General features: G+C 55.7%; 1 protein-coding gene across 4 annotated transcripts in view; it reads right to left on the bottom strand.

The window, feature by feature from the left end:
* Window positions 1-208: 208 nt before the first annotated feature.
* Window positions 209-26,616, bottom strand: part of SS18L1 (SS18L1 subunit of BAF chromatin remodeling complex) — a 29,899-nt gene continuing 3,491 nt past the window's right edge. Inside the window, exons 1-11 of one of the 4 annotated variants that reach the window (XM_032605359.1) lie at window positions 24,671-25,135; window positions 16,840-16,916; window positions 16,231-16,315; window positions 15,498-15,642; window positions 14,789-14,986; window positions 13,845-14,006; window positions 13,580-13,684; window positions 12,693-12,785; window positions 6,306-6,425; window positions 4,707-4,834; window positions 209-2,920 (exon numbers count right to left, since the gene is read on the bottom strand). In XM_032605359.1, the coding sequence (XP_032461250.1) occupies window positions 2,894-2,920; window positions 4,707-4,834; window positions 6,306-6,425; window positions 12,693-12,785; window positions 13,580-13,684; window positions 13,845-14,006; window positions 14,789-14,986; window positions 15,498-15,642; window positions 16,231-16,315; window positions 16,840-16,916 (1,140 nt within the window). In that variant the 5' untranslated portion in view covers window positions 24,671-25,135 and the 3' untranslated portion in view covers window positions 209-2,893. Of the gene's footprint in view, window positions 2,921-4,706; window positions 4,835-6,305; window positions 6,426-10,051; window positions 12,786-13,579; window positions 13,685-13,844; window positions 14,007-14,788; window positions 14,987-15,497; window positions 15,643-16,230; window positions 16,316-16,839; window positions 16,917-17,909; window positions 19,103-24,670; window positions 25,136-26,616 lie in introns of those variants that run through there. The other 3 variants (XM_032605358.1, XM_032605357.1, XR_004345812.1) reach the window with 3 other exon arrangements.

The raw sequence follows: 26,616 nt of genomic DNA on the forward strand, positions 1-26,616 counted from the left end.
AGGGGTTAGGAGGGGCTGGGCGGCGAAAAAAAAAAAACGGAGCTGCTCGCGTCTGCGCAGAGGTGAGCGTGGTCTCCGGCGTGTGGAGCGGGGGCGCCTCGGGACCCGGGGACCCGGGGACCCGGGGACGCAGGGATCCCGGGCCCGGCAGCCGTCTGCCCGCCGGGGCTTCCGGTTCCCCATCACCTCACGGAAACTCAGTCTCCAGGACGGTTCTCGAAGAGCCCGTTTATTAATTACAACAAAGGCATAAACAACTTAGACGCCAAAGTCCGGCTGAGGAGAGAAACGGACCGGTGAGGATGGTTGTCCGGGAACGGGCTGTGCTCACGGACGAGACGGCGTGACCTGGTCCGTCAGGGCTGGGAAGTCACACGGAAACGCCCTCCTCTCGGTCCGAGTGTGAGCGGCCGCCCCGCACGGACCGCCGAGGCCCGGCTGCGGCTGCGGGCGCGCGAGGGATGCTCGGGCCGGAGGCGGCGGGGCCAGCCGGCGGCCTGGGCGCTGTCGGCACCTCCGCGGGCCGCGCCGGTCACCGCTCGAGGCCCGCCCCGCCCGGGGCTCGGCCGTGGCAACTCGGCGGCACTGACCGTACCGCGCGAGCGACTCTCGGGCCTAAGCGTCTGCAGACATTCGTGTTGCGGAAGAGGAGACACAAAACAGTGAACGAAAACGAGCTGCTGGCGTCACTTTCCCCACAGTATTACATAAAAACGGACAGCACGTTAAATAAACATTTTGTTATTAATCATTAAATATATGAACACCGACAATCATGTATAAATTAGGAAATAGATGTACAAACTATTTCACAAAGTGCTTTTAAAAATATATACACAACATTCAAGAAATTCTTAATGTAAGACATTTCAGATTGAAGTTTCGGGATAAGTTTTTTTAAGTGTCCTTTTCCTTCAAAAAGTATTAATACAGCACTTAAAAAAAACAAACACACACACACACACACACATAAAAGGCATATTCCCAGATTGGCAAGGAATAAAAATAAACTATTTTCACAGTTCTCTGAAATGCTTAACATTTTCAACGGGAAAATTTAATCCCCGACTGAGTTTGCAAATTCTATGAAAATTGTCAGGAAAGAACAGGACAAAATCAAGGGAAATGACTCCCTAAATGAAATTACTAATGTCTGTGTCATTTAGCGGTTAAGGGCTCTCATTTCAATAATTTAATACAGAGATGTGTTTTTAAGCCCTTACCAGCGTTAAGGGTTTCTAAAAACCCGTATGTCTACAAAATAAACACTTCTATCCCAACGCATGTGTGATTCCGTCTCCACAGAGGAGGGGAGAAGGTCCTAGAACGGGACTTCTACTCGACCCGCCCCTTCTTTCCTCTGAGCCTTAGTGCTGCATCTGCAAAACAGCAACTAGTAGTCGCCACCATATTCCCAGTGTGGACTGGGAATTATTCATTCCAGTAAAAACACGTCGAAGATGTCTTCTACACTGAAAAGTATTCAATTCTGGATAAAGAACTACTTTCAATTTAAGACTTAATAAAACATCACCTTCAGTAGACCTGATATATGAAGAACTGGATATATTTTTATTTTCTTGGTTGTCTTGGAAATATGTCAGCTTTTATCCAAAGATGTTTTTAAAGCGGTCATAATAAATATGGATATTGTTATCCAGGTAAGAGTTGATCAAATGTCCTTATGACTTATTAGTGAAATGTAGAATTTTTCCTTTGCCCTGACTTTTCCACATGAGCTGTCTTTAATGTCTGCACAGAATTTAAATGGCATTTAATGTCCTAGGAATGTAAAAATTACTCAAATTTCTCTCCATAAGAGCTTTCCTTCTCACTAGGAAGAACACAGTAGAATCAGTGGTGTTCTTTTTAAAAATAAGATGTGAATTTCAGATATCCCTAAAAGAAAAGGAACGCTTGCTTGGAGATGTGAATAAGTAGGTCCTGGGAGAAGTGGTATAAAATAAACAACTTGCCAACAGTTTGGAAAATTTGGTGTCAATATTTTAAATTATAACTTTGGAATTGGGCATATTAAATATTAAAATTCCAGAAATGACCATCGGATAAACAAGGGCCAAAGCCAAAGTAATTCCAGAGACTACCTTCTCTTTCTTTCAGCAATACCACTCTCCCTGGGTAAGGCTAATCATTCATTGCCTTCATGGATTCCTGTTTATTTAGAACATAGTCATTGATCCCTCTTTACTTTTTAATACAAAAACGTATAACTTTTTGGATAAACACAATTGGTGAGAGAGACAGGTAACGAGTGAGCTCTGAAAATAACGGTTCACAGCATCTCCAAATGAGGCTTAGTCATCCTTTCCATCGTGTAACAGAAACTGACGCAAATCACAGAAGATGCCTCCCCCCCCCCCCCACATCGAGGCACAGGAAGAGGCTGCCGTCCAGGGGCTGTGCACACGTGTCCAGCTGCGGTGCAGACAGTGAAAGACAAGTTTCCAACCCACGGTACGACAGTGCATGAGGAGTGTCAGACCTAAGGTCTGTTTATACAAGTACGTGGACTATGGCCTCTTGTAGGTATGTCCCATCGCTGGGCACAGAACACTCTGATGACAAAAGGACCCCTAAAGCTAGCTAGAAACACTGCGGGGGGGGGGGGGAGGCGGACAAAAAGGGACAACCTCTCCGTTGTATGGACATACAATACTATACACAGCACCAAATATGTCACACCATCAAAGCGCTGTCTTGCACCAGCGGTGCACGCTCGGCGTCCTACCCCACGTGAAATGTGCACGCTTCACATGCAGACGCTGCGTGGGGTGAAGGGGCAGCCCGCAGGTCACAGCTCATCAGAACTGTCACTGGCCTGTCCATCCCAGACAGACGTGCCGCTGCAAGCCTCCATAAGAATGTTTGTCCTTTACTGCTGGTAATTTCCGTACTGGCCCTGCAAGAGACCAAGACACAGATTACACCCCAACAGTCCTGCATAAGAGGGTCCACGCCCAAGGGTAAGACACACTCCCACCCCCGCCGCCAACACCCAGGACGAGAGGTGGAGGGAACATAAAAGGCAAGCGACCAAACAGCCTCTGCCTGCTTCCACGAGGCAGGCAGATAAGCGGCCTTCCAGAAGCCACTCTCCAGGCTGCAGCTACTGATTTAGGTCAGAGGGTGGAAGAGGCTCGTTCACCCAGTCACACAGCAGCTCACTGTGCTGGGCCTGGTCCAGGTGCCTCAAGTCACGTCCCCACCCTGAGCCTGCCGTGAACAGGTCTGTGACGGGCTCCCCCAGCCACAAACGACATTGGCACCACTTCCGGCACACTCAGGGGAACATTCCACACTGCTCTCTTCAAGGTCAAAAAGGTTTTCTCCTTAATTACCCTGCCCTGGGCTTGTTTACTCGTGTTGAAAACTCATCCTCTAAGTATGACTGGTTCACGATCTCTCTTTAGAGAGCAGGGTGAGAAGCATTTAAAAGAATAAAATACAGGACCTTACCTATTCAGGTACCTGAGAAAAACACCCATCATCCATGTGGTGCCTTGAGATTTCATTAGCCGTGTAAACGGTCATTAGTGCCTGTGACCCAGCACAAAAGGCCACCGATGGACAATCAGCCCTTGCAAGGGGCTCTCTTCAAAGGAGGTTCCAAAGATGCCCAGGAGAAGTCTCCTCCCGCCCCACTGCCCTGCTCCTGCCCCGAGCTGCAGACGCCAAGGCTCCTCCTGGCCGACTCGCATGAGACACACCTGGCCGCCTCAGGACCTCTGCATGGCTGCGTCCCGAGGCTGGCTCACCCTCATCCTCACGTCCCGGCCCCGTGGCACCTCCGCTGAGAGGCCCCCGGACACTTACATTCACCCCTCATGGGTTTCTCTCCCACCAGGAGGGGCCGACATCCATCATCTACCGGCCTTCTCCTCCACGCCTCCAGGTGGAAGTCAGAGGCATCTGAAGTTAAGCTTGATTTTCTCTCCACAGCCCTCTGCACCCCGAGAAATGGCAACTGCCTCAAGCAGCCCAGGCTGAAATCCCTGGGGCCGCCCCGACCCGCCTCTCCTACACGCCCCATGTCCAGTCCACCAGCAAATCCCACTGGCACCACCTCTGAGAGCACCTAGAGTCCCGGAGCCTCTCACCTCTCTCCAGCAGCCACCGTGCTGTCACCAAAGGCTCCGACGGCCTCCAGGGCCCCACCCCACGCAGAGCAGATCCTCGTCAGGTGGGCGAGGCCTCCCTGCCGTCCTGGGAGCCTGAGCGGCTCTGCTCAGGTCTGATGGCCTCGCTGTCGCCTGAGAGAGGGCCTCCCCGACCTGGTCTACGCCAGCCCTGCCACCCATCGTTCTGTCCCTTTGCCCTCTGGGTCCTCTTCCCAGAACTACCTGCCGCTGCTCCATCCCGGCGCCAACAGCGCCCGGCTGTGTCAGGCGAGATACAAGCTCTAGAATCTGCCTAGTCGCCGGGGCCCGCAAGCACGCACCAGACACCCGACGCTGCTAGGCGCGCGGGAAACACCCGAGGTGTGAAAGGACAAGGACACAGAGCCAGCTGTGTCTGACCGAAGAGGTAATTTTTAAAAACCTTACAGGCTCAGAGAATTAACGTTCTGGAGGGACCTTGGGTGCCAGTTCACCCTGTGTTATTGTTTCTCTTGACGACCGGGGAAACCTTTGTCACGTCTTGATGCACGCGGGGGCTGCGAGTCTGGAAACGGGCAGAAGGCTTGCCTGCTCGTAGCCGTAAGGCCGCTGCTGCTGGGCGGACGGGCCCGTCTGAGACGCTCGGTAGCTTCCGTACTGCTGGCCTTGTCCCTGCTGGTAGCTGGAGTACTGCGAGGGGGCGCCCTGGGCAGGCCCTAGAACACACGCGGGAGCCGTGAGACCACCCCATGCCCCCGTCCACCCGAGCCCCTGACTCTGGCACCCGTTCTCCCTCCACATTAAGCCCGTGCAGTGAAAGCGCCACAGCTGGAGGCCACGTGGAGTCCCGCGTGGTTTGCAGCTGTGCTCCCACCGCCACCCGGATGGAGCCTGGGGGCCACTCTCAGTGCCCTGGACCCGCTTCCTGGGACCAGCTTACACTGGTCACGGTGGTCACCGTAAACACGGGAGTCAAACACACAGCAGATGGTGAAAACGCGCGAGAGACGGTAATTGTGCCTCCGGAGCCTAAGTAGATGGTTTAGGAGAAACTGACAAAGGCCGAGTGTTCTTTCCAAAACTGGCTGTTTCTAGGGCTGGGGCAGGGGAAACACTGTGGTCCCAGAAAGAAGAAAGTGCTCTAAACCAAAAGGATGGGGCACGTCCAAGGGCCACAGGCGCCAACCTGAGCTCCCAAGAGGCAGGGCTGAGACGGTTGGAACAATAAAATAAAGAAGTTTGGATCGTAACTCAGTGTGTAAAATCAATACCCGTGAGCACCTACCAATATAAATAAACGATCGATAACTAAGTGAATGGAGAAGAGACCCATCTTCCCTACAGAAGAATTCCAAATAATCTATGGAGACCAGCGGTCCCCGATCTTTTTGGCACCAGGGACTGGTTTCATGGAAGGCAATTTTTTCACGGACAGGGGACGGGGGGATGGCTCAGGCGGTGATGTGAGCGCTGGGGAGTGGCAGATGAAGCCTCGCTCACTCGCCCACCGCTCACCTCCTGCTGTGCGGCCTGGTTCCTCACCGGCGCGGACCGGTACTTGTCCGAGGCCCGGGAGTTGGGGACCCCTGATGTACACAGTGCCCCCTCGAGTGGGGCTGGACCCAGTGACGTCAGAGTCTGGAGGAGGAGAGGGAAGGAAGCCCGACACTGGGGAGGCCTGGCAGACGCCCTTGACCATGTGACCAAGGCCAGACGCAACGGAGGCAAGTCATGCCCACAGGAGGGGACGCAAAGGCACTTCGCCGTGGTCTTCTTTCCAGAACCCAGGCCAGACAAACCCAACCTGAGGGGGCGTCTAGGCAGTGCCCGCCCAGCCCTCCTCAAAAGTGCCAAGGTCAAGAGGGATGAGGAAAGTCTGAGGAACTTTCGCAGCCCAAGGAGCTGTGGGGCTGACGTCATGTGGGATCCTGGCCTGGTCCCGGACAGAGAAGGACATGCAGGAGAGCCAGTGAGATCCGAAGAAACTGGCTCAGTCCACGTCCATGCACCAACCTTGGTTTCTTAGCTGTGACCACAGGGCCCCGGTAATGGACGAGGTTAACCATGGGGGGACTCTCAGCTTTCCTCACAACTTTTCCAGAAATCTACAACTGTTCCAAAATAAGAAGCCTGCTGGGCGCCCACCGAATGACCGCGTTCCTGTGATGGCCCCCCCCCACCGCTTACCATAGCCTTGCTGCTGCCCGGGGTAGCTCTGTTGGTTGGGGTACTGCTGCTGGGAGTACGTCTGCTGCTGGGCTGTGCCCTGCTGGTACCCCGCCTGCTGCTGGCTGTACTGTGAGTTTCCTGCAGAGGGAAGGAGACATGAGCTCATTTCCAGAGAGCAATGGCAGCTCCGCTGTCCCTCGAGGCACGGGCAGCTTTGGGTTCCCTAGACCGAGTCCACTGCTCCAGTACCTCTTCTTTTCCACAACAATTCAAATTATTTTATTTTATTGGGTTGGCCAAAAAGCTCCTTCAGTTTTTAAGTAAAAATAAAACACAGTTTTCATTTTCACCAAGAACTTTATAGAACAACGTATTCACCATTTTGTTCCACTACCTTCCGCCATTTTCCAGGTAACTCCATAATTCCATCTTCCCAAAACTTTTCATCCTTTTGAGCAAAGAACTGTTCCAGGTGCCTTTTACCGTCTTCCAGGGAATTGACATTTTTTCCATTAAGGGAATTCTGTAAAGACTGAAAAAAATGGAAATCCAAAGGTGCAATGTCTGGTGAATACGGCGGATGAATCAGAACTTCCCAGCCAAGCTGTAAGAGTTTTTGCCCGGTCATCAAAGAAACATGGGGTCTTGCCTTATCCTGATGGAAGATTATGCGTTTTCTGCTGACTAATTCTGGACGCTTTTGGTCGAGTGTCGCTTTCACTTGGTCTAATTGGGAGCAGTACTTGTTGGAATTAATCGTTTGGTTTTCTGGAAGGAGCTCATAATAGAGGACTCCCTTCCAGTCCCACCATATACACAACTTCACCTTCTTTGGATGAAGACCATCCTTTGGTGTGGTTGGTGGTGGTTTATTTCGCTTGCCCCCTTATCTTCTTCTGTTCCACATTATTGTACAGTATCCGCTTTCCATGGCCCGTCACAATTTGTTTTAAAAACGGAACATTTTGGTTGCGTTTAAGTAGAGAATCACAAGAGGAAATACAGTCAAGAAGGTTTTTTTTGCTTAACTCGTGTGGAACACAAACATCAAAGCGGTGAATGTAACCAAGCTGGTGCAAATGATCTACAGAGCTTGATTTGTATATTTTGAGTATGTCAGCTGTCTCCCGCGTGGTACAACGTTGATTGCTCTCAATCAATGTCTTGATTTGATCGCTATCAACTTCAACTGGTCTACCCGACCATGAGGCATCATCCAGCGAGAAATCTCCACATGAAACTTCGCAAAGCACTTTTGACACGTTGGATCAGTCACAGCACCTTCTCCATACAATGCACAAATCTTTTTTTGCATTCTGGTTGCGATTTTACCTTTCTTGAAATAATAAAGCATAATAGGCCAAAAATGTTGCTTTTTTTTCTTCCATCTTCAATATTAAAATGGCTACACAAAAATTCGCCAGTTTTGATTTTTTTTTTAATTTTGTTTTGTTTTGTTTTGCGGTACGCGGGCCTCTCACTGCCGCGGCCTCTCCCGTTGCGGAGCACAGGCTCCGGACGCGCAGGCTCAGCGGCCACGGCTCACAGGCCCAGCCGCTCCGCGGCACGTGGGATCTTCCCGGACCGGGGCATGAACCCGCGTCCCCTGCATCGGCAGGCGGACTCTCAACCACTGCGCCACCAGGGAAGCCCTGATTTTTTTTTTTAAATGCACAGGTATGACAGTTGTCACGTACAATCTAACAAAATTGTTTCAAATGAAGTTAAAGACAGCTAAGCGCTACTAGAGCCATCTTACAGGGAAACCGAATGAACTTTTTGGCCAATACAATACTTTCTCTTACTGTCTTATAGAAATACAAATATATCGCCAAAGTGAAGAGGTTAATGCAACTAAGACAAAGGCCAATACCAGTGTTGTAGGTAAACTGTGTCCCCCAAAAGAGCTGTTGAGGTCCTGACCCCAGGAACCTGTGGCCTTATTTGGAAACAGGGTCTTTGCAGATGTAATTAGTTAAAGGGAGGTCATACAAGGTTAGGGTGGGCCCTAATCCAGTGGATGATGTACTTCTAAGAAGAAGGAGATCTGGACACAGACACAGGGAAAAGCTGTATGATCCCCACAGTTCAAAGGGACCCCAGAAGTTTTGGGACACCCTCGTCTTATTGGCAAACATGCAAGCCAGGGTTCCAGCTCAGACCTGTAATGTGTTTTCCTGTGACTTTATGAACGAAAAGAGGCAGACGTTTGCCCTTGTGTTCTGCATCTATATGTGGGTACAGTCCCAGAGATGTTTTAGGTTCACTTACTTTTTCTTTTCCCAGAGAAAATGGCTTAATTCTCACTTTCAAAACTCTAGCCAGCCAGCACCCGTGCTAAAAGCCTCATTTTGGAAGAAAGCTCATGGTAAGAAAATAACTTGGGAGAGCAGTAAACGTATTACCAAATAATTACCAACAGTTAAGAGGGAGTATTGGGGACTTCCCTGGTGGCGCAGGGGTTAAGAATCCACCTGCCAATGCAGGGGACACGGGTTCGAGCCCTGGTCCGGGAAGATCCCACATGCCGCGGAGCAACTAAGCCCGTGCGCCACAGCTACTGAGCCTGCGCTCTAGAGCCGGCGAGCCACAACTGCTGAGCCCACGTGCCGCAACTACTGAAGCCTGCGTGCCTAGAGCCCGTGCTCCGCAACAGGAGAGGCAACCGCAGTGAGAAGCCCGCGCACCGCAACGACGAGTAGCCCCCACTCACCCCAACTAGAGAAAGCCCACGCACAGCAAAGACCCAATGCAGCCAAAAATAAATACATTAAATAAATAAATTTTTAAAAAAAGAGGGAGTATTAACAACCATTTAAAAATCTTTCTACATGTGTAATGGAAAAGAACCTAAAAAAAGAATATATATATAGTCTGTGTGTGTGTGTGTGTGTGTGTGTGTGTGTGTATAACTGAATCACTTTGCTGTACAGCTGAAACACAACATTGTAAATCAACTATATTTAAATAAAACTTTAAAAATAAATAAATAAAAATCTTGCTACGAAGTCTTCCTAATGCAGGTCTTAAGAGTTTTAGATTGGTGTAGAGACTAAATTCCATTCTGTTTTCAAAACACCTTTATAAGAAGAACAATTTAAGTTTAGTTTCATCATTTTTTTCAAAACCACAGTGTCTGGCCTTTAACCGCAGAGTGTGGGTCTTTCTCTGCATGAGACCCTGTCCTCTAGCAGGAGCAGGCGGGGCGAGCGGACCCGGGGTGTTTACCCCCTGTGGCGCCAGACAGCCTGGAAAGGAGGGCTGCTTGTGGTTTTCTTGTTCTTGTCTTTGTTTTTAGTTAATTAAGTTTTTAATAGATTTTTTTTCATTTTAAAAATTTTTATTGTTTATTTATTTATTTTTGGCTGCGTTGGGTCCTCGTTGCTGCGCGCGGGCTTTCTCTAGTGGCGGCAAGCAGGGGCTACTCTTCGTTGTGGTGCACGGGCTTCTCACTGCAGTGGTTTCTCTTGTTGCGAAGCACGGGCTCTAGGCACATGGGCTTCAGTAGTTGTGGCTCACGGGCTCTAGAGCGCAGGCTCAGTAGTTGTGGCACGTGGGCTCAGTAGTTGTGGCGCGTGGGCTCTAGATCGCAGGCTTAGTAGTTGTGGTGCACGGGCTTAGTTGCTCCGCAGCATGTGGGATCTTCCCGGACCAGGGCTCGAACCCGTGTCTCCTGCATTGGCAGACGGATTCTTAACCACTGCACCAACCAGGGAAGTCCAGTAAAATGTAAGTATTTTAAAACTGGGATCCTGATAACGTACATTTTAAAATAACAGCTTTATTGAGAGCGAATTCATGTAGAAAGGCTTAAAACCCCATAAGGAAGTTCCATTTCCAGCTGCGCAGAACAATGAAGGAACACACACTCTACAGCGCAGGAGCTCTTCTCCAAGGTGGGCTCTGAGGAATCTGCTGGGTTTTCTGATTGGTCATCATCTAAGGAAACACCTTGACAGCTGCTCCCTCCTCACAACCATGACCGGCCCCAGCAACAATGGCCGATGGGACGGCCGATGGCCGAGGAGGCGTCAGTGACCAGTGGAGACCCAGGTTCACTGTCTTTGTGAGGAATGCATCGGAGGAATTCATCAGACTTGGCAGGTTTTCTCCAGGGTTTCAGAGTTTTGGGGTCAGTCTGCATATTCTCGTGTCTTACAGCCCCTTTTCTCCTTCTAGGATAACGGGTAAAGGAGTTAATTCACAACAGCAGCAGCCGTGGCCTAGACACAGCAGGTGTGCAGGGGGTGAGAACCCGACGCAACTCTCACGCACCCAGAAAAACCTTCTCTTGACCTGGAGCCAAATCCCAGTAGAAGATGGACCTGTATGGACAACTCTGAAAGGAGAGAGGCAGGACTTCTTTGAACAAGCCTGAGCGATTCTCAGGAGGGTTTCGTGGGAGCAGCAGAGCTGGGGAGCCCAGACTGCTCTTCCTAGAACAGCCTGGGACAGCGACAGCGGCTCCAGGGCCTTCCCTCCACCACTGGCCGATACAACGACTTCTCTTGTTTTTCCTCTCCTTTTCACTTGTTTCTATCTTTAAGAATCTTGCAACATTCTGTGACATGGCCGTGAAAAAAGGAACCACTAATTTGTGCAAGAAGAGGCTGGTGTTGTCATTAAATGTGGCAGGAACGTGGCCGTAGAACAGCCAGAGGCGCTAATGCACAAGGGTGACCGACCCATCTACACAACCTTGTCGCCAAGCAAGGATGAGCCTCAGGGACCCACGTGGCAGCCATTTGGGGCGGAGCCGTCCCCACCATCCCCAACGCCCGATCACAGTCACTGTCGCCATCGGGGGAAACGCCCCAAACAGCGGTGCTGCAACCCCAGGACTGGGGGCTGTGGGCGGGTCCGGGGGGCCACAGGGTTAGTGCTTTGATTTTCAGTAAGTTTGACTTCTAAATGGGCGATTCAGAAATAAAAAAACAAACCAAGTCCGTCTTCAACAGGTCCGGGGAGGAAGGCCCCCTCCCCCGCCCAGCCTCATCATCTCCATCGCTGTCCCAGGTATTTCTCCAGAGGCTGTCTGTGGTGTGTGTGCTCTCAGCGCCCTTTGTTTTACACAGCAGGTGGCACCCGGACACCCTGGTCCTGTACACCTGGCATGACCCGGGGGAACATGCCACAGAAGCGCCCTGGACGTGTCACAGCGGACACTGGCTCTGTCCAGCCCTTGCTCCTGCAAACCTCACGGACAGGAAATGCCATCGGGACTTCCAGGTTTCCTCTGCAGTGGCCCCGACAGCAACAGTGTCCTGCTCGGCTGGGTCGGCCATGCCCTGGCCCCTTCCTGACACTGGTCCTCTCATTCCGGGGACCCCACAGGGCTCCTGCCAGATACCACCTCCCCAGGACCAGCCACCCGTGCCCCTCAAGGTCCCCCATCCCGCTGGGGGACAAATCTAATTACTAGAAAGTTCTTTCTGTTGGCTTCAGGCGACCCCCGTATTGCTCCCACCCAACATCCTGCCCTTCTCAGGGCCGCAGGCCACTTATGCGCCCAGCCCTCTCAAAGCAAACTGCCCTCCCCGCACCTCTCACCCTAAACAAGACCCGGCAGGCCACCGGCTGCGGTATGGCCGGTACCGTGTTAACACGTGCAGGGGTCATTAACAAGGCGGAACAAAATGCTTCCACATCCAGGAGGAAACTGTGTCATGTGCCACACTTGCCTTGAAAGAAGTCCCTGAATGTTTTAGCAAACTCATCAATTATGAAAGACGATCGCACGCAACCCAAAGTGAGGGTACAGAACTGTGCCCTTCAGGCTTCAACGAGCTCGTCCTGGGGAGCAGCACGCGAGGCAGGCGGGGGCCCTCCTGCGGAGGAGGCTGAGCCCCGCTTCCCTGGAGGGGGAGGGGAGCAGGGTCGAGGAGGGGAAGTGGGGAGTTAGTGTTTATTGGGGACAGCGTGTCAGGGTGGGGAGGCGAGAAGGCTCTGAGATGACGTGGTGATGACGGTGGTCGCACAACAGCATGAATGTGCTTAGTGCCGCTGAACCGTGCACTTAAAAGTGGTTAAAACTGTAAACTTTACGTTTTTTACAACTTAAAAAAAGTCACCCCAAAAGTCACATTTTCGGGTCACCTGTTCTGTACATATCATCTGCCTTTTCCTCTCCGGGCCCCTGGCAGCCTTGCCATTGTCCCCAATCCTGACGTCCAGACCAAGGCCCAGGACCACGCCACGCTGTGAGCTCAATGGCTCCTCTCCTCTCGGGGCCCCTGGGGCGGCGGGAAGTCCCCGCACCCGAGAACCGTGTGAGAACCGACTATGCCTGTTTCTTCCCAAATCCGTGTTTGGTGACGTCACCTCTGCGGCTTTATCGGCGCCTGGCCCCCATCTCCATACGCCCCACGCCCGTCGGGCCCGGAGCCTGAGGCCCGGCCACCTTACCGCCCTCGTAGTAGTGCTGCGTGGACTCCTCAAACGACCGGTCATAGCTCTGCTCCGTGTAGGACGCCGGCTGGTAGGCATAATCGCCATGTCCTGCAAGCAAACGGGCTGCCCTGCGGTCAGCGGAGGCCCCGGCTGCCCAGACCCAGGAGAGACCGCGTGAACTCGGCCGTCGGGTCAGGAGACCCCGGCGCTGGGTGCGGTCCGGTTTCCCTAGACGGAACCCACGGGGGCACTTCCGGCCGTCAGGCAGCTGCGGTTCCCTTACTTTAAAGTGCAGACGGCCACCTGCTCCTCGGGGCAGCGTGAGATCAACAAGCCACGGTTTACAGAGTGTACTCGGTGCCCAATGCGTGACACGCACGTGGACGTCAGCTCTTAATGTCGCTACATGGTCACCATCCCCCCGCCGGCTCCCTTCGGAGCGCGTGACACCTCGTGAGGCCCGGCCACCATTCCACAGAGGGGTCACGGCTCGCCCTTCCCCGGTCTTGGCCACCTCCCCAGCACCAGACCTGCTCACGCACCCTGCCTGGGGGGTCCTCCCCAGATCCCTCCCGTCCTCTGCGGCCATGTTAAGCGCCACCTCCACAAACCCCGGGGCCATGTGAAGATGCCTGAACGGTGACACGGAAGAGGAAAATAAGCCGCAGCAGCTGTAACTGAGCAGCTGGGAGGGGAGCGCTACGAGATAGTCGGCTCACGCTCGCCACCTTCCTGAGCATCTCACGATGAACTCGCGTCCATCCTCAGGACTGCGCACCCCGCCCCAGGGGGCCAGTGCCGGAAGCTTCTCTCAGCAGAGGCCAGCCACCCGCCCCAAAGGGGACTCGGGTCTGAACTGGGAACGACCAGTGAGCAGCGGATGGAAGCCACTGCAGCCTCACCGTCAGGGTAGTACTGCTGGCTCATGGGCTCCGAGGCGGCCTGGCCGTGGCCGTACTGCTCGCTGCCGTAGTACTCCTCCTGGCCCAGGTACTGCTGGGACGAGCCTAGGGGACAGCGCCGGACGTCACCTCCCCGAGCCCCAGAACCTCCCCAACGGGCCCCCAGTCAGAGGACACTCCACCAGGCCCACCCAGGGGACACGGGAGGCCTGCCCCACGCGCTGCCCCTCCCCCACCGGTTCCCTGCACCGGGGCGGGGCCTCACCTTGCTGGGAGGGCCGGTAGGGCGCCATGGGCCGCTGCCCCATCATGCTGCCCGCCTGCCCGCTCTGGCCCATCATGGCCATGGACTGGCCCTGGTAGTGCTGGCTCCCGCCCTGTGCCGTGCCGTAGTGGGACGAGGCTGCCTGCTGGTGCAGCATGGACACTGGGGGACACGACAGACCCCATGTAACCCGAGAAGCTCCTGGGCGGCACCCCGCAGACCCGCCTGAGCCCTCCTCCCGGGCTGGGCCTGTGCAGCTCTGCCCCGCGAGGCCACGCCACCCTTCCTGCCAACGCGCCTTTGGGCAACTCATAAAATGTGAAATGCCGGCCCCCACGCCCCTAAGTCCCCAAGGCTGGTCCCAGAGGAGCCTATCGCCTCGCCCTCCCCCAAGACTCGGGTCTCGAAGGCTCCAGTCTCGAAGGCTCCAGTGGGGGCCCCGCCTGCCTGTCCTTTCCTGCCACCCCTGCTCAGGACCCTCCAGGGCAGCACCATCCAGCACAGGGGACGTGAGCCACGTCAGAGAATGAGAAGAAACAGGGGAAGTCTATTTCAGTGACATTTTATTTGACTCAATATATCCAAACTAGATTGCCTTCAATATGTAATTAACGTAGCGAGAGCTAAGGAGATACTTCACATCCTCTTTTTCTGTTCTAAGCCTTTGAACCCCGGTGTGTCTGACTCTCGTGGGACACCCTGGTTGGGACCTGATGCTTCCCAAGTGCTCAAGGCCCCGCAGCCCTACCTGCTGCTCAGCCTCCCACTTCTGTGCACTGGCTGCCACCCAGTCCTCCCAGCGGGGCGGCTGCTGCCCCTCCTCAGAGCCTCCCCTGAAGCCGCCCAGCCCCCGGCCCTCGCCCCTTGGGGGCTTCCGGAGGAGGGTGGCCCTGGGGACCACGTTGGCCTGCGCTGGAGGGGAGCGGGGTCTCTGGGGACGGTACCTGGGTTGGACTGCATGTTGATGTTGGCCCGGGACACGTAGCTGCTGATGGCGCCCTGGCCCTGCAGGGGGATGCTCTGCGAGGCCGGTCCCGAGTGGCTGTAGCCGGGCCCCGAGCCGTGGCCGCTGCCGGACATGCTCATGGAGGTGGTGGGCAGCGTGCTCTGCGACGTCTGCTGCAGGGTCACGTGGTTCGGACCTGCCAGGGCGGGGGGGCGGGCGCGCTGAAACCCACCAAAGACCACCTCTGGCGGCAGCCCTGGCCTCGCGCTCGGGCCCCCCCCCCCCCCGCCCCCCGGGCCAGCTTCCTTCACGCGGCTGTTGGGGGGAGGCTGACCATGGTCAAGGGCGCAACGAGCGAGGGACACGGGCGCGTGACCAGGAAACGAACACACGTGCTGAGCGCGCAGAGGGGCCGCCTGCTCCCTGTTACCTTTATCAATGGTTCCCGACGGCTAGTGGCGGTTCTCAACCCAAGGACAGGAGCCCCACACGGAAGCCCGCGCTCTGAGGTGACGCAGCCCCAGTTCGCAGGGGACCTGGAATAAGGGCCTTATCCCTCTGCGTGTCACCCCGAGCACGTGCGCCTGCAGCAGGGCCTCCGGTAGGAGAGGGTCCCCACCGCGGCGGCCGGCCACCCGGGAGCCCAGTCGGTGACCCCGTTGTTCCCCGGAACCAACCCAGAGCCCAGCGCGCCCAGGGCCGCTCACCGTTGCCGATCTGGGCCTGCATGAGGGAGGATGGTGGCAGGCCCGCGCCGATGGCGTCGCTGAGGCTGCCCTGCGAGTGCAGGCCCTGGCCCGAGCCGCTCTGGGACAGCCCTCCGGGGCCCAGCGCCAGGCTCTGGGTTGGCGGCTGTGGCAGCAGGAAGGGCACCGAGAGGGTTAGCGAGGAGAAGGGCCACCAGGAGCCGCTCCGGGGGCTCAGCCGCCCTGAGACCCACAGCCATACTCCATGGCTGCCTGCCAGCACCTCCAGGGTGGGACACTGCCCTCACGCAGCTGGACGCCGCTGACTGCCGGTCCGGACACCTCAGGCCAGACGGAAATGCTATGCCAAGCGTTCCCCGGGCTATCAACACACACTTGGAGGTTCAAAGCCGGGCCCCCCTTTCCTGGGACTCAGGGAGCTGCGTCCACCTCACCTTGCCCACAACCCCCCCCACCCCTCTTGGTCTCAGCTGGCCAGCCGGCTCTGGCCCTCACACCCCCTGTGCCCCAGGGCCCTTGCACAGCCTGTCCTGTGCCTCAGCACCAGGTTCCCAGGGTGCTCTCCCCCACCCCCCCGCCCAAGCCCACCTCTGATCGCAGGAGGCAGGCGGGAGATGGGGCTTACCAGTGACCCCTGGCAACCTCATCTCCCAGATCTGGACCAAAGAGCAGCCCCAAAGGTTTGGACAACGCTGTCTACACCTGGGCCCCCCACCCCGTGGCAGGCACTCACGGCGGGCAGCAGGGACTGCATGTTCTGGTTAGAATCCGCGATCGTGGCCAGGTAGACCAGGTTCCGGTGCAGGATCTGCTGGTACCTGCAGGGGAGGGCGCGGTTGAGGGGGAGGAGGCTGCCCTGCCCTGCGGCGAAGCCCCTCCCCCGGAGGGTGTGCACGGGCAGGCCGCACAGTGCTCTGCGGTCCAGGGTGAGGGGGGAGGCCCCCGACCTGGTGGCCAAGGGGGAGTGGCTACTGGTCTGTTCAGAGAATGGAGGGGGGGCCCGGGGGACATAGGAGGGGCTGCCAGGGCACGAGCCTCCTCGGGCGGACCCGGCACTGAGCTAACTGGATACCCCATCCCCTGCAGAGGCACTCAGTGCCCGGCCCTGGGGTCACACGAGGTCCCACCTGGAGGAGCTTGCTGTCCCCTGGTGCGGCTGGCCTGGGCCCCCCAGTGGTCCCCTCTCCCCCATACTCCCACTTCCCTCCAAACCTGCCCACCTCTCCCTGGGGAGCCACCCAGGGGCGCTGACCCAGCAGCTTAGCTGACCCTGAGGCCCCACTCGCTCAGGCCACCAAGCCCCAGAGGCAGCCGGGAGGGGCACGGCAGCCACGCCACTCACTGGGTGCACTCGGCCGTCTTGCCCTTGCTCTGATAGTCCAGGATGCACTGGATCAGGTGGTGGTTCTCGTCCAGCATCTGAAGGAGAAGCAGATGTGAGCGGGGGAACACGGTGCGTCCGCGGGCGGCCCGCTGCGGGGCTCGCGAGCCCCGGCTCACGGCTCACGCGGCCCAGCAGTGCCCGTCAGCAGAACTGCCCCCTCACAGCCCCAGCCAGCAGGGCCGAGCACTTTCCACATCCCTGTGCCAAGCACGCAGCCCTGCAGGCGCCAGGGCCCATCCCTCCCCCCAACCCGCCCTGCGCCCCCAGTCCAGGTTCTCACTCCGCACAGGAAACCCACAGCCTGCAGGACCCGTTTTCTAGGGCCCTTGGCCCCGGTGCTTCTGTCCAGCAAGGGTGGACCCGGAGTCTGGAGTGTGAGGCCCACAAATTACGGCCACACGGTGGGGACTCCGGGGGTGGGGGCAGCCTGCACCCCTGCGAGTATCTCCTAGACCCATGAAGCTGCTGCTCCAGGACGGCCACTCGGTGACAGCACCTGGGTGGCCCGCGGAGACAGGAGGGGACAGAGGCCGCAGAAGAGGGAGGAAGGTCACATGGGAGCGTGGGAGGGGCGCACATGGCCGGCCAGGAGGCCTGGCGTGGACACTCCCCACCTGGACGTGGGGCGGGGGTAGGGGGACCCGAGCGCCGAGGGCCAGCCCTGCCGCGGCCTTGCTCGCCTCTCCCTCCCCGCTCAGCCCCTGAGCCTTCAGGGTTGATTTCCCTTGTTCGGGTGTTTTTAGTTATAACCTCCTCCTCTATGCTTGAGTGTTTTCTCCCCGCTGTGGAGATGATGCCCCAATTCAGCCATTCCCACCCTGGCCAAGGAGCCGGCCCGAGACAGGGAACCACCAGAGGGCGCTCTGGGCTGGCCCACCCATAGGCAGGCGATCAAACCCAGGGGGACTGGGCATCCCGGCCGTTTGCCCAGGAAGACCTCCCCAGATGAATTAAGAAAGGAAAACAACCACCACAGGCCATGTCCTCTCCCTCTCAGAGCCACCCTTAAAAGGCTCCACGGGCTCTACCTCCTGGCCTCACGATCCCAGGCAGGAATCCTCTCCCAAGGCCACACACTCCGCACACACGGATGTCCATTTCAGCGTCATTTGTGTCAGCTCGAAAAAGGGGGGACGCCAAATGCTCAATGACGGGACGACTTAAGCAATGACAGGAAACCACAGGATGAGTCGTTAACCGGACATTACAAACGTCTTCGTAGTTTTTACAAGCCGGAGAAAAATGTTACACTGTTAGGATATTTTTTTTTAAGCAAGGTACTAACTTCACTGAGATGAAGTTTTCCATAACTTCACCTCAGTTAAGTTATGGAAAAAAGACCAGGACACATTGCGGGGAGGATGGCGGGCTGGGTGTGCGCTGAGGTCCAAACCCTCCCAGACCTGGCTGGTGGGAAAGGGGTGAAGACAGTAACCCTTCACCAGGACAAAGTGAACACAGCTGAAACAGCAGCGCAGGCAGCAGGATTCTAGAAGCGGAAGCAACTGGAAGAGCAAGAACTGAATCAGCAGAACCCAGGTGCCGGATGTGACGCAGACCCACACTGGGGACCCACCAGGCTTGGGAGGGTTGAGGCTCTGGGACCTCCCCACAGCTACCTGGCAGGAGTCCCCAAGGGGGGATTCAGGGAAAATGACCAGCCCGGGAGGAAAGAGCCAGACATCGACAGCAGGGGCACACCTCTAGCCAAGACCTCAGATGGGTGACCCGCACCAGCGTTTCCCGGAAGCCTGTAAATTAGATCCAACAAAACCAGCGACAGAGGCCAAAAGCTGGAGGAGACGAAGATTATGCAAGAAGGAAACTTAAAATACAAAAAGAAAGAAAACCCAACTATTATTAATATCCTCAAAGATAAAAGAAGTTATTGGATCTATTTTTTTTAAATAACACACTATTAAACAGAACAGAGAACAAAAAGAGCTCTGGGGTATTTAAAATACATTGACCACAGCAAAAAAAATCGACAGAAGAGTTGGAACATGAAGTAGTAGAAAACTCCTAGACAGCGAAGCAAATGACCGATGTAGAAAACAGAAAGAGTAATGAAATTGAAGGACAATCCAAATGGCCAAAAACAATTCTTCTAGGACTTTCAGAAAGACAGGAAGGAAGAAATGCATCCAAAAATAATTGTTCAAGGGACTTCCCTGGCGGTCCAGTGGTAAAGGATCCGCCTTTTAATGCAGGGGACGTGGGCTCGACCCCTGGTCTGGGAACTAAGATCCCACATGCCATGGGGCTACTAAGCCCACGTGCCTCAACTAGAGAGCCCGCGTGCCGCAAACTACAGAGTCCATGCCCTCTGGAGCCCGTGCACCATAACCCGAGAAGAGAAAACCCACATGCTACAACTAGAGAGAGAAAAAATCTGCACACCACAACTAGAGAGCAGCCCGTGCGCCACAACGAAGAACCCGCGCCACGAAGAAAGGTCCCGCATGCCACAACTAAGACCCAACGCAGCCAAAAAAATTAAATAAATAAATAAAATTTATAAAAAACAAAAATAATTGTTCAAGACTTTTCCTCAGAACTTGAAGGATGTTAATGTCCAGATGGAAAGGTTCTCAAAGGACCCAGCTTGACAAACACACTGGGGCACAGCAAGGTCCTAAAAATGAATGGAGTGAAAAGCACAGTACTGAGCACCTCCACACAGGATAGAAGTTTCGGGCAGCACAGGAGCAATGGCCCAATTGCGAGGGAGACTCTATAGAAGCGACGACAGGATCAAAAGCAGGAACCCCTGAGTGACGACCAAATCCTCGAGGGACTTCTAGAGGAGGGATGACAGGAGCCTAAGGGAGACACTGAGGAGGGATAACAGGACCTGAGAGAGACTTCATGAGGGGAGATACCCTGATCCTGAGGGAGACTTTCGAAGGAGTGATGAGCTGATCCTGAGAGAGATTCCTGAGGAGGGATGGTACAAATCTGAGGGGACTTTCTGAGGAGGGGTGAACCGATCTCGAAGGAGACTTCTGCAGGGGGGTGACCTGACCCTGAGGGAGACTTTCTGGGGGAAAATGACCTGATTCTGAGGAGACTTCCTGAGGAAGAATGACCTGATCCTGAGGGAGACTTCCTGAGGAAGAATGACCCGACCCTGAGGGAGACTTTCCGGGGGGGAAATGACCTGATTCTGAGGGAGACTTCCTGAGGAAGAATGACCTGATCCTGAGGGAGACTTCCTGAGGAAGAATGACCCGACCCTGAGGGAGACTTTCCGGGGGGGAAATGACCTGATTCTGAGGGAGACTTCCTGAGGAAGAATGACCTGATCCTGAGGGAGACTTTCTGAGGAAGAATGACCTGACCCCGAGGGAGACTTTCCGGGGAGAAATGACCTGATTCTGAGGGAGACTTCCCGAGGAAGAATGACCTAATCCTGAGGGAGACTTTCTGAGGAAGAATGACCCGACCCTGAGGGAGACTTTCCGGGGGGAAATGACCTGATTCTGAGGGAGACTTCCCGAGGAAGAATGACCTGATCCTGAGGGAGACTTTCTGAGGAAGAATGACCCGACCCTGAGGGAGACTTTCTGAGGAAGAATGACCCGATCCTGAGGGAGACTTCCTGAAGATGGATGGCCCAGATCAGTCAGAGGCTTCCTAAGGAGGGACAACCCTATCCTTGCAAAGACTTTCTGAGAGGGATTACCCAATCCCCAGGGAGACTTCCTGAAGAGAATGACCTGACACTGAGGGAGACTTTCAGAAAAGTCCTGACCCGATCCTGTGAGGGAGATTCTGAGGAGTGATGACCTGATCCTGAGAGGCAGTTTCTGAGGAGGGATGACCCCATCCTGAGAGAGATTTCCTGAGGAAGGATTAGCCAATTCTGACAGGGACTTTCTGAAAAGAATAACCTGACTAAAGCTGTCTTTCAGAGGAGAAAGACTGACAGACTACCTGAGCTGAAGAGGCTTCCAGGGCTGGAAGAAAGTCTGGGATAAACTAGTGAGAAGTGATTAAAAATAAAGTGAGGGGTCTTCCCTGGTGGCGGAGTGGTTAAGAATCCACCTGCCAATGCAGGGGACACGGGTTCGATCCCTGGTCCGGGAAGATCCCACGTGCCGCGGAGCAACTAAGCCCGTGCGCCGCAACTACTGAGCCTGCGCTCTAGAGCCCGCGAGCCACAACTACTGAGCCCGCGTGCCACAACTACCGAAGCCCGCGCGCCTAAAGACCCTGCTCCGCAACAAGAGAAGCCACCGCAATGAGAAGCCCGCGCACCGCAATGAAGAGTAGTCCCCGCTCGCCGCAACTAGAGAAAGCCCGTGCGCAGCAATGAAGAAACAAAGCAGCCAAAGATAAATAAATAAAAATAAAAAAGTGAGACTGCCAACTGCAGGGAAAAGAAAAGACTGGGCAGGAAAAATGATCATGTGATCCTGCATGGAACAACAGTTTTCTCATCACAGCCAGAGGTGAATCTAATCCCAACCACCAGGAAGCCATACTGGGGCAACGGGAGCACAGGTGTGTGGTGGGGGAGGGGCATGCAAATGAGCCAAGTCCCCCTTTGCCATCATCAGCAGGTGAGGCCAACAAATGTTATGGACTGAGTATTTGCTGTCCCACCAAAACGCCTATGCTGAAGCCCTAACTCCCAATGTGATGGCACCCGGACGTGGGGCCTTTGGGAGGTAATTCGGTTTAGATGAGGTCGTGGGGGTAGAGCCCCCATCAGGAGATCACTGCCCCTGTGATTAGGAGACAACACCAGAGCATCCTCTGTCTGCTGTGTGAAGACAGCGAGAAGATGACGGTCTGCAAGCCAGGGAGCAGGTCCTCGCTGGGAATCCACTCTGCCACCACCTTGGTCTCGGACTTCCAGCCGCCTGGCTGTGACTAATGAACGTCTGTGGTATTCTGTTATCATAGCCTGAGCGGATTAAGTCAACAGACAATGCTTAAAGCTAAAAGCATTCCAGAAGCAGCCACTTGGTTTAGCAATGATGAGAGCCAGGGGGTGCTGCGGGGAGGTGGGAAACAGCACAGGGGTGGAAGAATGACCCCTAATTTTTAATGCCAGCTCCACAGCACTATTTGATTCTATATGTGCAGGCAGGGTTTTGCTGAGTAACCTAATCTAACCTAGAAACAAGAAATAAGCGACAGGAGGGAAACCCTGGCTCTCTCCAGATTGGAGATTACAAATATAGATCTTATTTCTTACATGCCTTTGTGTTCACTGAAATTTCTAAGAGAGGCATTTGTTACTGTTATCATTTAAAAGGTGATTTTATTATTTTTTTAAAGTTTCTTTTTTTGATCTTTTTAAAAATCTTTTCCTTTTTTCTATTTCTTTAATATTGGAGTACAGCCGATTTACAACATTGTGTAAAAGATGATTTTCAAGTGCCTGGGATTGCCGGGGCTGGGTGGGTCCAGGGGCTGACCTACTCTTCTCTCTCCCTGGTGTGTGTCTAAAAACGTGTATCCCTAGTACACAGCTGAAAAATAAAGTCACCACTTAACTGACGGGAAGATTAGTGATCTGCTTCTTCATGTACTTATCGCTGTGTCTCCTGAGCTTCCTCACACGTGATTCTGTGTATTCCTGGACAGAAGGCACGTCCCTCACTCTCTGCCCTCTTGGGAAGCCTGATTTTCTATAGATTCAGGGGTGACGGGGCAGGTGATGTTGCAGAGAAAGGCTCTGAAGCCTGAGGGCTGAAACCCAAGTGCCAGGCGTGGCCCAGGGCCTCCGGAGGCGAGGATGCTGGGGGCAGAGAGTAGAGACGGTGGCCACAGCATCTGGAGGAGCTGGAGCTCAGCATCGAGGGCCACAGCCGCCGAGTGGCGGTGAGATCCCCATCTCTGAAGGCCTGTCCTAGGCCCAGGCGAGCACGACGGAGAGGCGGCCAGACCCCACTCATGCTCACGGCGGAGCGGGCAGTAGGCGGCCGGAGCTGGGGAGAGATGGTCGTGGGCACACGTCTGCTTGGTGCCACAAGGCGGCAGCGTGTCGATCGTGATTTTAGCAGCGGACACCCCGGTGGGCACCCAGGGATGGCATCTGGGCCGTGGCTGGAAAGCTGACCGGGAACGCGCCGGTGGAGGTGAGAGGAAGGGCAGCCCAGGTGGAGGGGACAGCACAGGGAAAAGGCCTGGTGGAGCAGGGCACGTCCAAAAACGGAGACAAAGTTCCAGGAACCTGGAGAAGAGGGTGTGGCACGTCGGAGACGGGGAACGGTGGGGCAGCTGGCGGACAGGGAGTCCTGTGCCCAGCAAAGAGGGTGACTTTCTGAACCTCAGCCTGGGATGACTCCAGAGGCTGATGGGACCAAGGTCACGACACACACGGGCGCCTCCGTTACCCGCTGCTGCATCACAAATGTTCCCACGTGCCGTGGTGAAAGCGACAGTTCCTTAGTTCTCGTGATTCTGGGCTGTCAGGGCGGGTCTGCTGCGGGTCTCACGTGGGCTCAGCACTGGGGTCAGTTCGGGGCCTTCTGCATGTGGTCACCCTGGTGGTCTCAGGGCTCCGAGAGGGCACCTGAAAGCACAGGCCTCACACCAAGCCTCCCCGTGGGGGCAGGAACACGGGTGCAGACCCGGGGGGTGTCCTTCCTTGGCTGCTGTTTCTGTGACAATCAACCACAGGTTTTACGAGGGACTGGACTCGGCTGTGAAGGAACTGATGACTGACATGGGAGCTCCGCTGCCCGTGGGCCTGCCTGGCCGTGAGGACACAGGCGAGGATGCAGGGCCCGGCTCAGGGGACATGTCTGGGGCTGCGGGTGCCACACGTGGGGTCCGGACTGGGTGGGTGAGGGAGCGAGGATGACAGGGAACTGGGAGGGCGAGGGACTGGGGGTCCTAGAGACCACCAAGAGCTGGGCTGGGGCCACCGGGGGAACCTGTGTGAGGATCTCTGAAGGGGGAGTGGCCCCTCACGACAACCCTGGAATAGGGGCCACAGAGGGGCCTGGAAGCCCTGAGGCTTGCTGCTGAGGGGGGCTCAGGTCACCCCACAGTGGGCAGAAAGACCCTTCACAACCTCCCTGTGGCTGTTTTTGTAATTAACAAAGGTTGCTGCCCTTTAAGTGGGAAGAGGTTCACGGATGGGCTGAAGTCCAGGCAGCCCCAAGGGAAGGGTGGGCCTTGCACCTCCCACCCTCGGCTGCCATTCCAGCCAACCTCGGATCGCTCTGGAAGCATCCCCTGCCCCCTGCCCCCCCGCCCCCGCTGTGTGCACACAGGGAACATTCCCGTCCCGCTGGTCTCCCATCCTCCCTGATATCTTGGAGACTGTCCCGTTTCAGCCACAAAGATGCCCCCCTCATTGTTTCCTAGGCTCCAGAGAATTCCACGGAACAAACAAACACGTGGTACTCAGTCAGTCTCTGGCTTCTGTAGCTACAAACAAGGCCACAGTGCATGCCCCCCGCACATGGGGTGGACTCCACGAGAGATCATTCCTGGGAACCACCCGAGGCATGAGAGGGACAAGCCCAGGGCCAGCTGGAGAGCTGGGTGAGCATCACCAGGTGGCTGAACCCTTCTTCCCACCGCAGCTCTCAGGGCTGACACTGCTAACTGATCAGGGCTTCTTCTCCCCAGCACACGGGCAGCCACCACTGCAGGGGACGCACGAGCTGCGCCGCAGACTCTGCTGATGGACGCTGACAGGACCCCTTCGAACATATTTACCTGATTGGAGAATCCATGAATCAGGGGTGTGGGTTTCAAAAAACCCCAAACGTTACTCCCATGGTATCCCTGGGAGGGGCTGGCCCCCGCCTCGTGGTCCTACCTGTGTGACACACGTGTTCAACTTCCAAAGACTCTAAGGACGCGATAAGACACATTAACGTGGACACAACTGCAAACACATGTCCACCTTCTTCAAGCGACTTGGGGCCACCTCCTGTCTCAGTCACCACCACTCCGCCCCCGTGAGCGCAGCTCCCTCTGCCTCTTCACACGACCCTGGACTCCAGGTGGTTTCCTGTGGTTTGGAATCTCCTCCCCTTCAGAATCCACTCATCACTTCCACTCAAGGGTCCAGTCAAAAGGCTGAGACCGTCACTTGCAAGGTCACGTGCCTTCCTGTGCCAGGTGATCACGTCTAACCACAAGCGCAGCGACGACGGCGATGACGACGACGACGTCATCTTCCTTAAAACGAGGAACCTGAGGCCCAGCAGGGGCTGGGCTGTGCACTGTTACAGCTGAATGAGAGTCTGAACCCAGGAAACCACACCCGCCCCCAGCTCCACGGGACTCCACCCTCACCCCATCCCAGGGCCCACTGCCCATCCTCCACCCCTGCAACAGAAAGAACCCTGAGCAGCCCTGGTGCAATCGCCCATCTGCTCGGGACCGGGACCACGTTTCAGGAGCCTTCGCGGCACAAACATCTCGCACCTTCTCCCTGGAGCCTTTTGACTCCTGTCACGTTCACGCGGCAGGGTGCACAGTCGTGGTGCCTGCCACAGATCAGGAGGTCCAGGCTGGCCCGACTCAGCCCAGGTCCTGCGACTTGGGCATGTCAGCACCAGGCCCCCCTCACTCCGGGGGTGGGACTCCCGGGGATCGCAGGTGACTCCCAGCACAGAGGCCGGTGCCCAGGCCCTGACCACTGGCCCAGGGAACAGGCTAGGGGCAGAGGGCCGGGCAGTGGGGACACCTCGAGTGAGTGTCACAGGGCCCCTGACTGTGGCCCCTCCCTCCGCCTCCAGACTCTGGAAGACAGATACAGCCCTGGAAGAGGCAGGCGACTGCTTTAGGAAGGGATGGGTGGACGTTACCCAGGTGCTTCCATCGTCCACCAGAGGGCACCCAGGGCAACACCTGCGTTGGAGCAGCGCCTGCAGGAGGGCTCTGTGCCCAGTTTCACTGGGCAGAGGGGACAGAGGCCTGGCGGAAGTGTATTCCCGGAGAATACACTTCCCCACCCACAGGGACTGCACTCAGAGCCTCCATGGGGCAGGTTCAAGTGTGCTCAGGGGCAGCACCCTGGCCCGGGTCCCATCCCCGCCCCTCCCCAGAGCTGGCCCCAAGGACCAGAGTGAAGGGACACCATCACTGCCATCCCCGGAGACCCTTCCCAGGTTCTGCCCACTGGGGAGAAAGCGCTTTCAGAAATGATTAATTAGCCAAGTTCGTGGGAGTCTCAGAGTCCCCAGGCCATCCTCAACTGTGAAGACAGCTCTAATATTTTAAATGGTCAATTTACCTCCCTTACAAATTAGCCTACACATTCTTTTTTTTTTTTAATATCTATTTGGTCGCTCCGGATCTTAGTTGCGGCAGGCAGGCTCCTCAGTCTCAGCACGTGGGCTCCTTAGTTGCAGCATGCATGCAGGGTCTAGTTCCCTGACCAGGGCTCGAAGCCGGGCCCCCTGCACTGGGAGCGAGGAGTCTTAACCACTGCGCCACCAGGGAAGCCCCTGTCCCACATTCTATAAGAGAAGTTTCAGGTCTGAGAGAGCACAGGGCATCCCCCTGCAACCCAGACGGCCATCCCTTACCCCTGTGCGCCCACTCCTGCCCCTGGGCACAGAGGACACGGGGACCAGGCCGCCGCCCTGTTGGTCTCACTGTCCCGTGCCAGACCCATACCAGCTGCCCACCTGTCCCACAGCTCCCGTGGGGCCTGTCTCCCCCGTACGAGGTGCTGGGGGTACAGAGGCACAAGCCACCATTCCCGCTCTCCAGCCAAGGAAACAAATTAAGGAAACCAATATAAACAGTAAT

The sequence above is a fragment of the Phocoena sinus genome, chromosome 15 (genome assembly GCF_008692025.1).
Source record: "Phocoena sinus isolate mPhoSin1 chromosome 15, mPhoSin1.pri, whole genome shotgun sequence".
NCBI classification, from domain to species: domain Eukaryota; kingdom Metazoa; phylum Chordata; class Mammalia; order Artiodactyla; family Phocoenidae; genus Phocoena; species Phocoena sinus.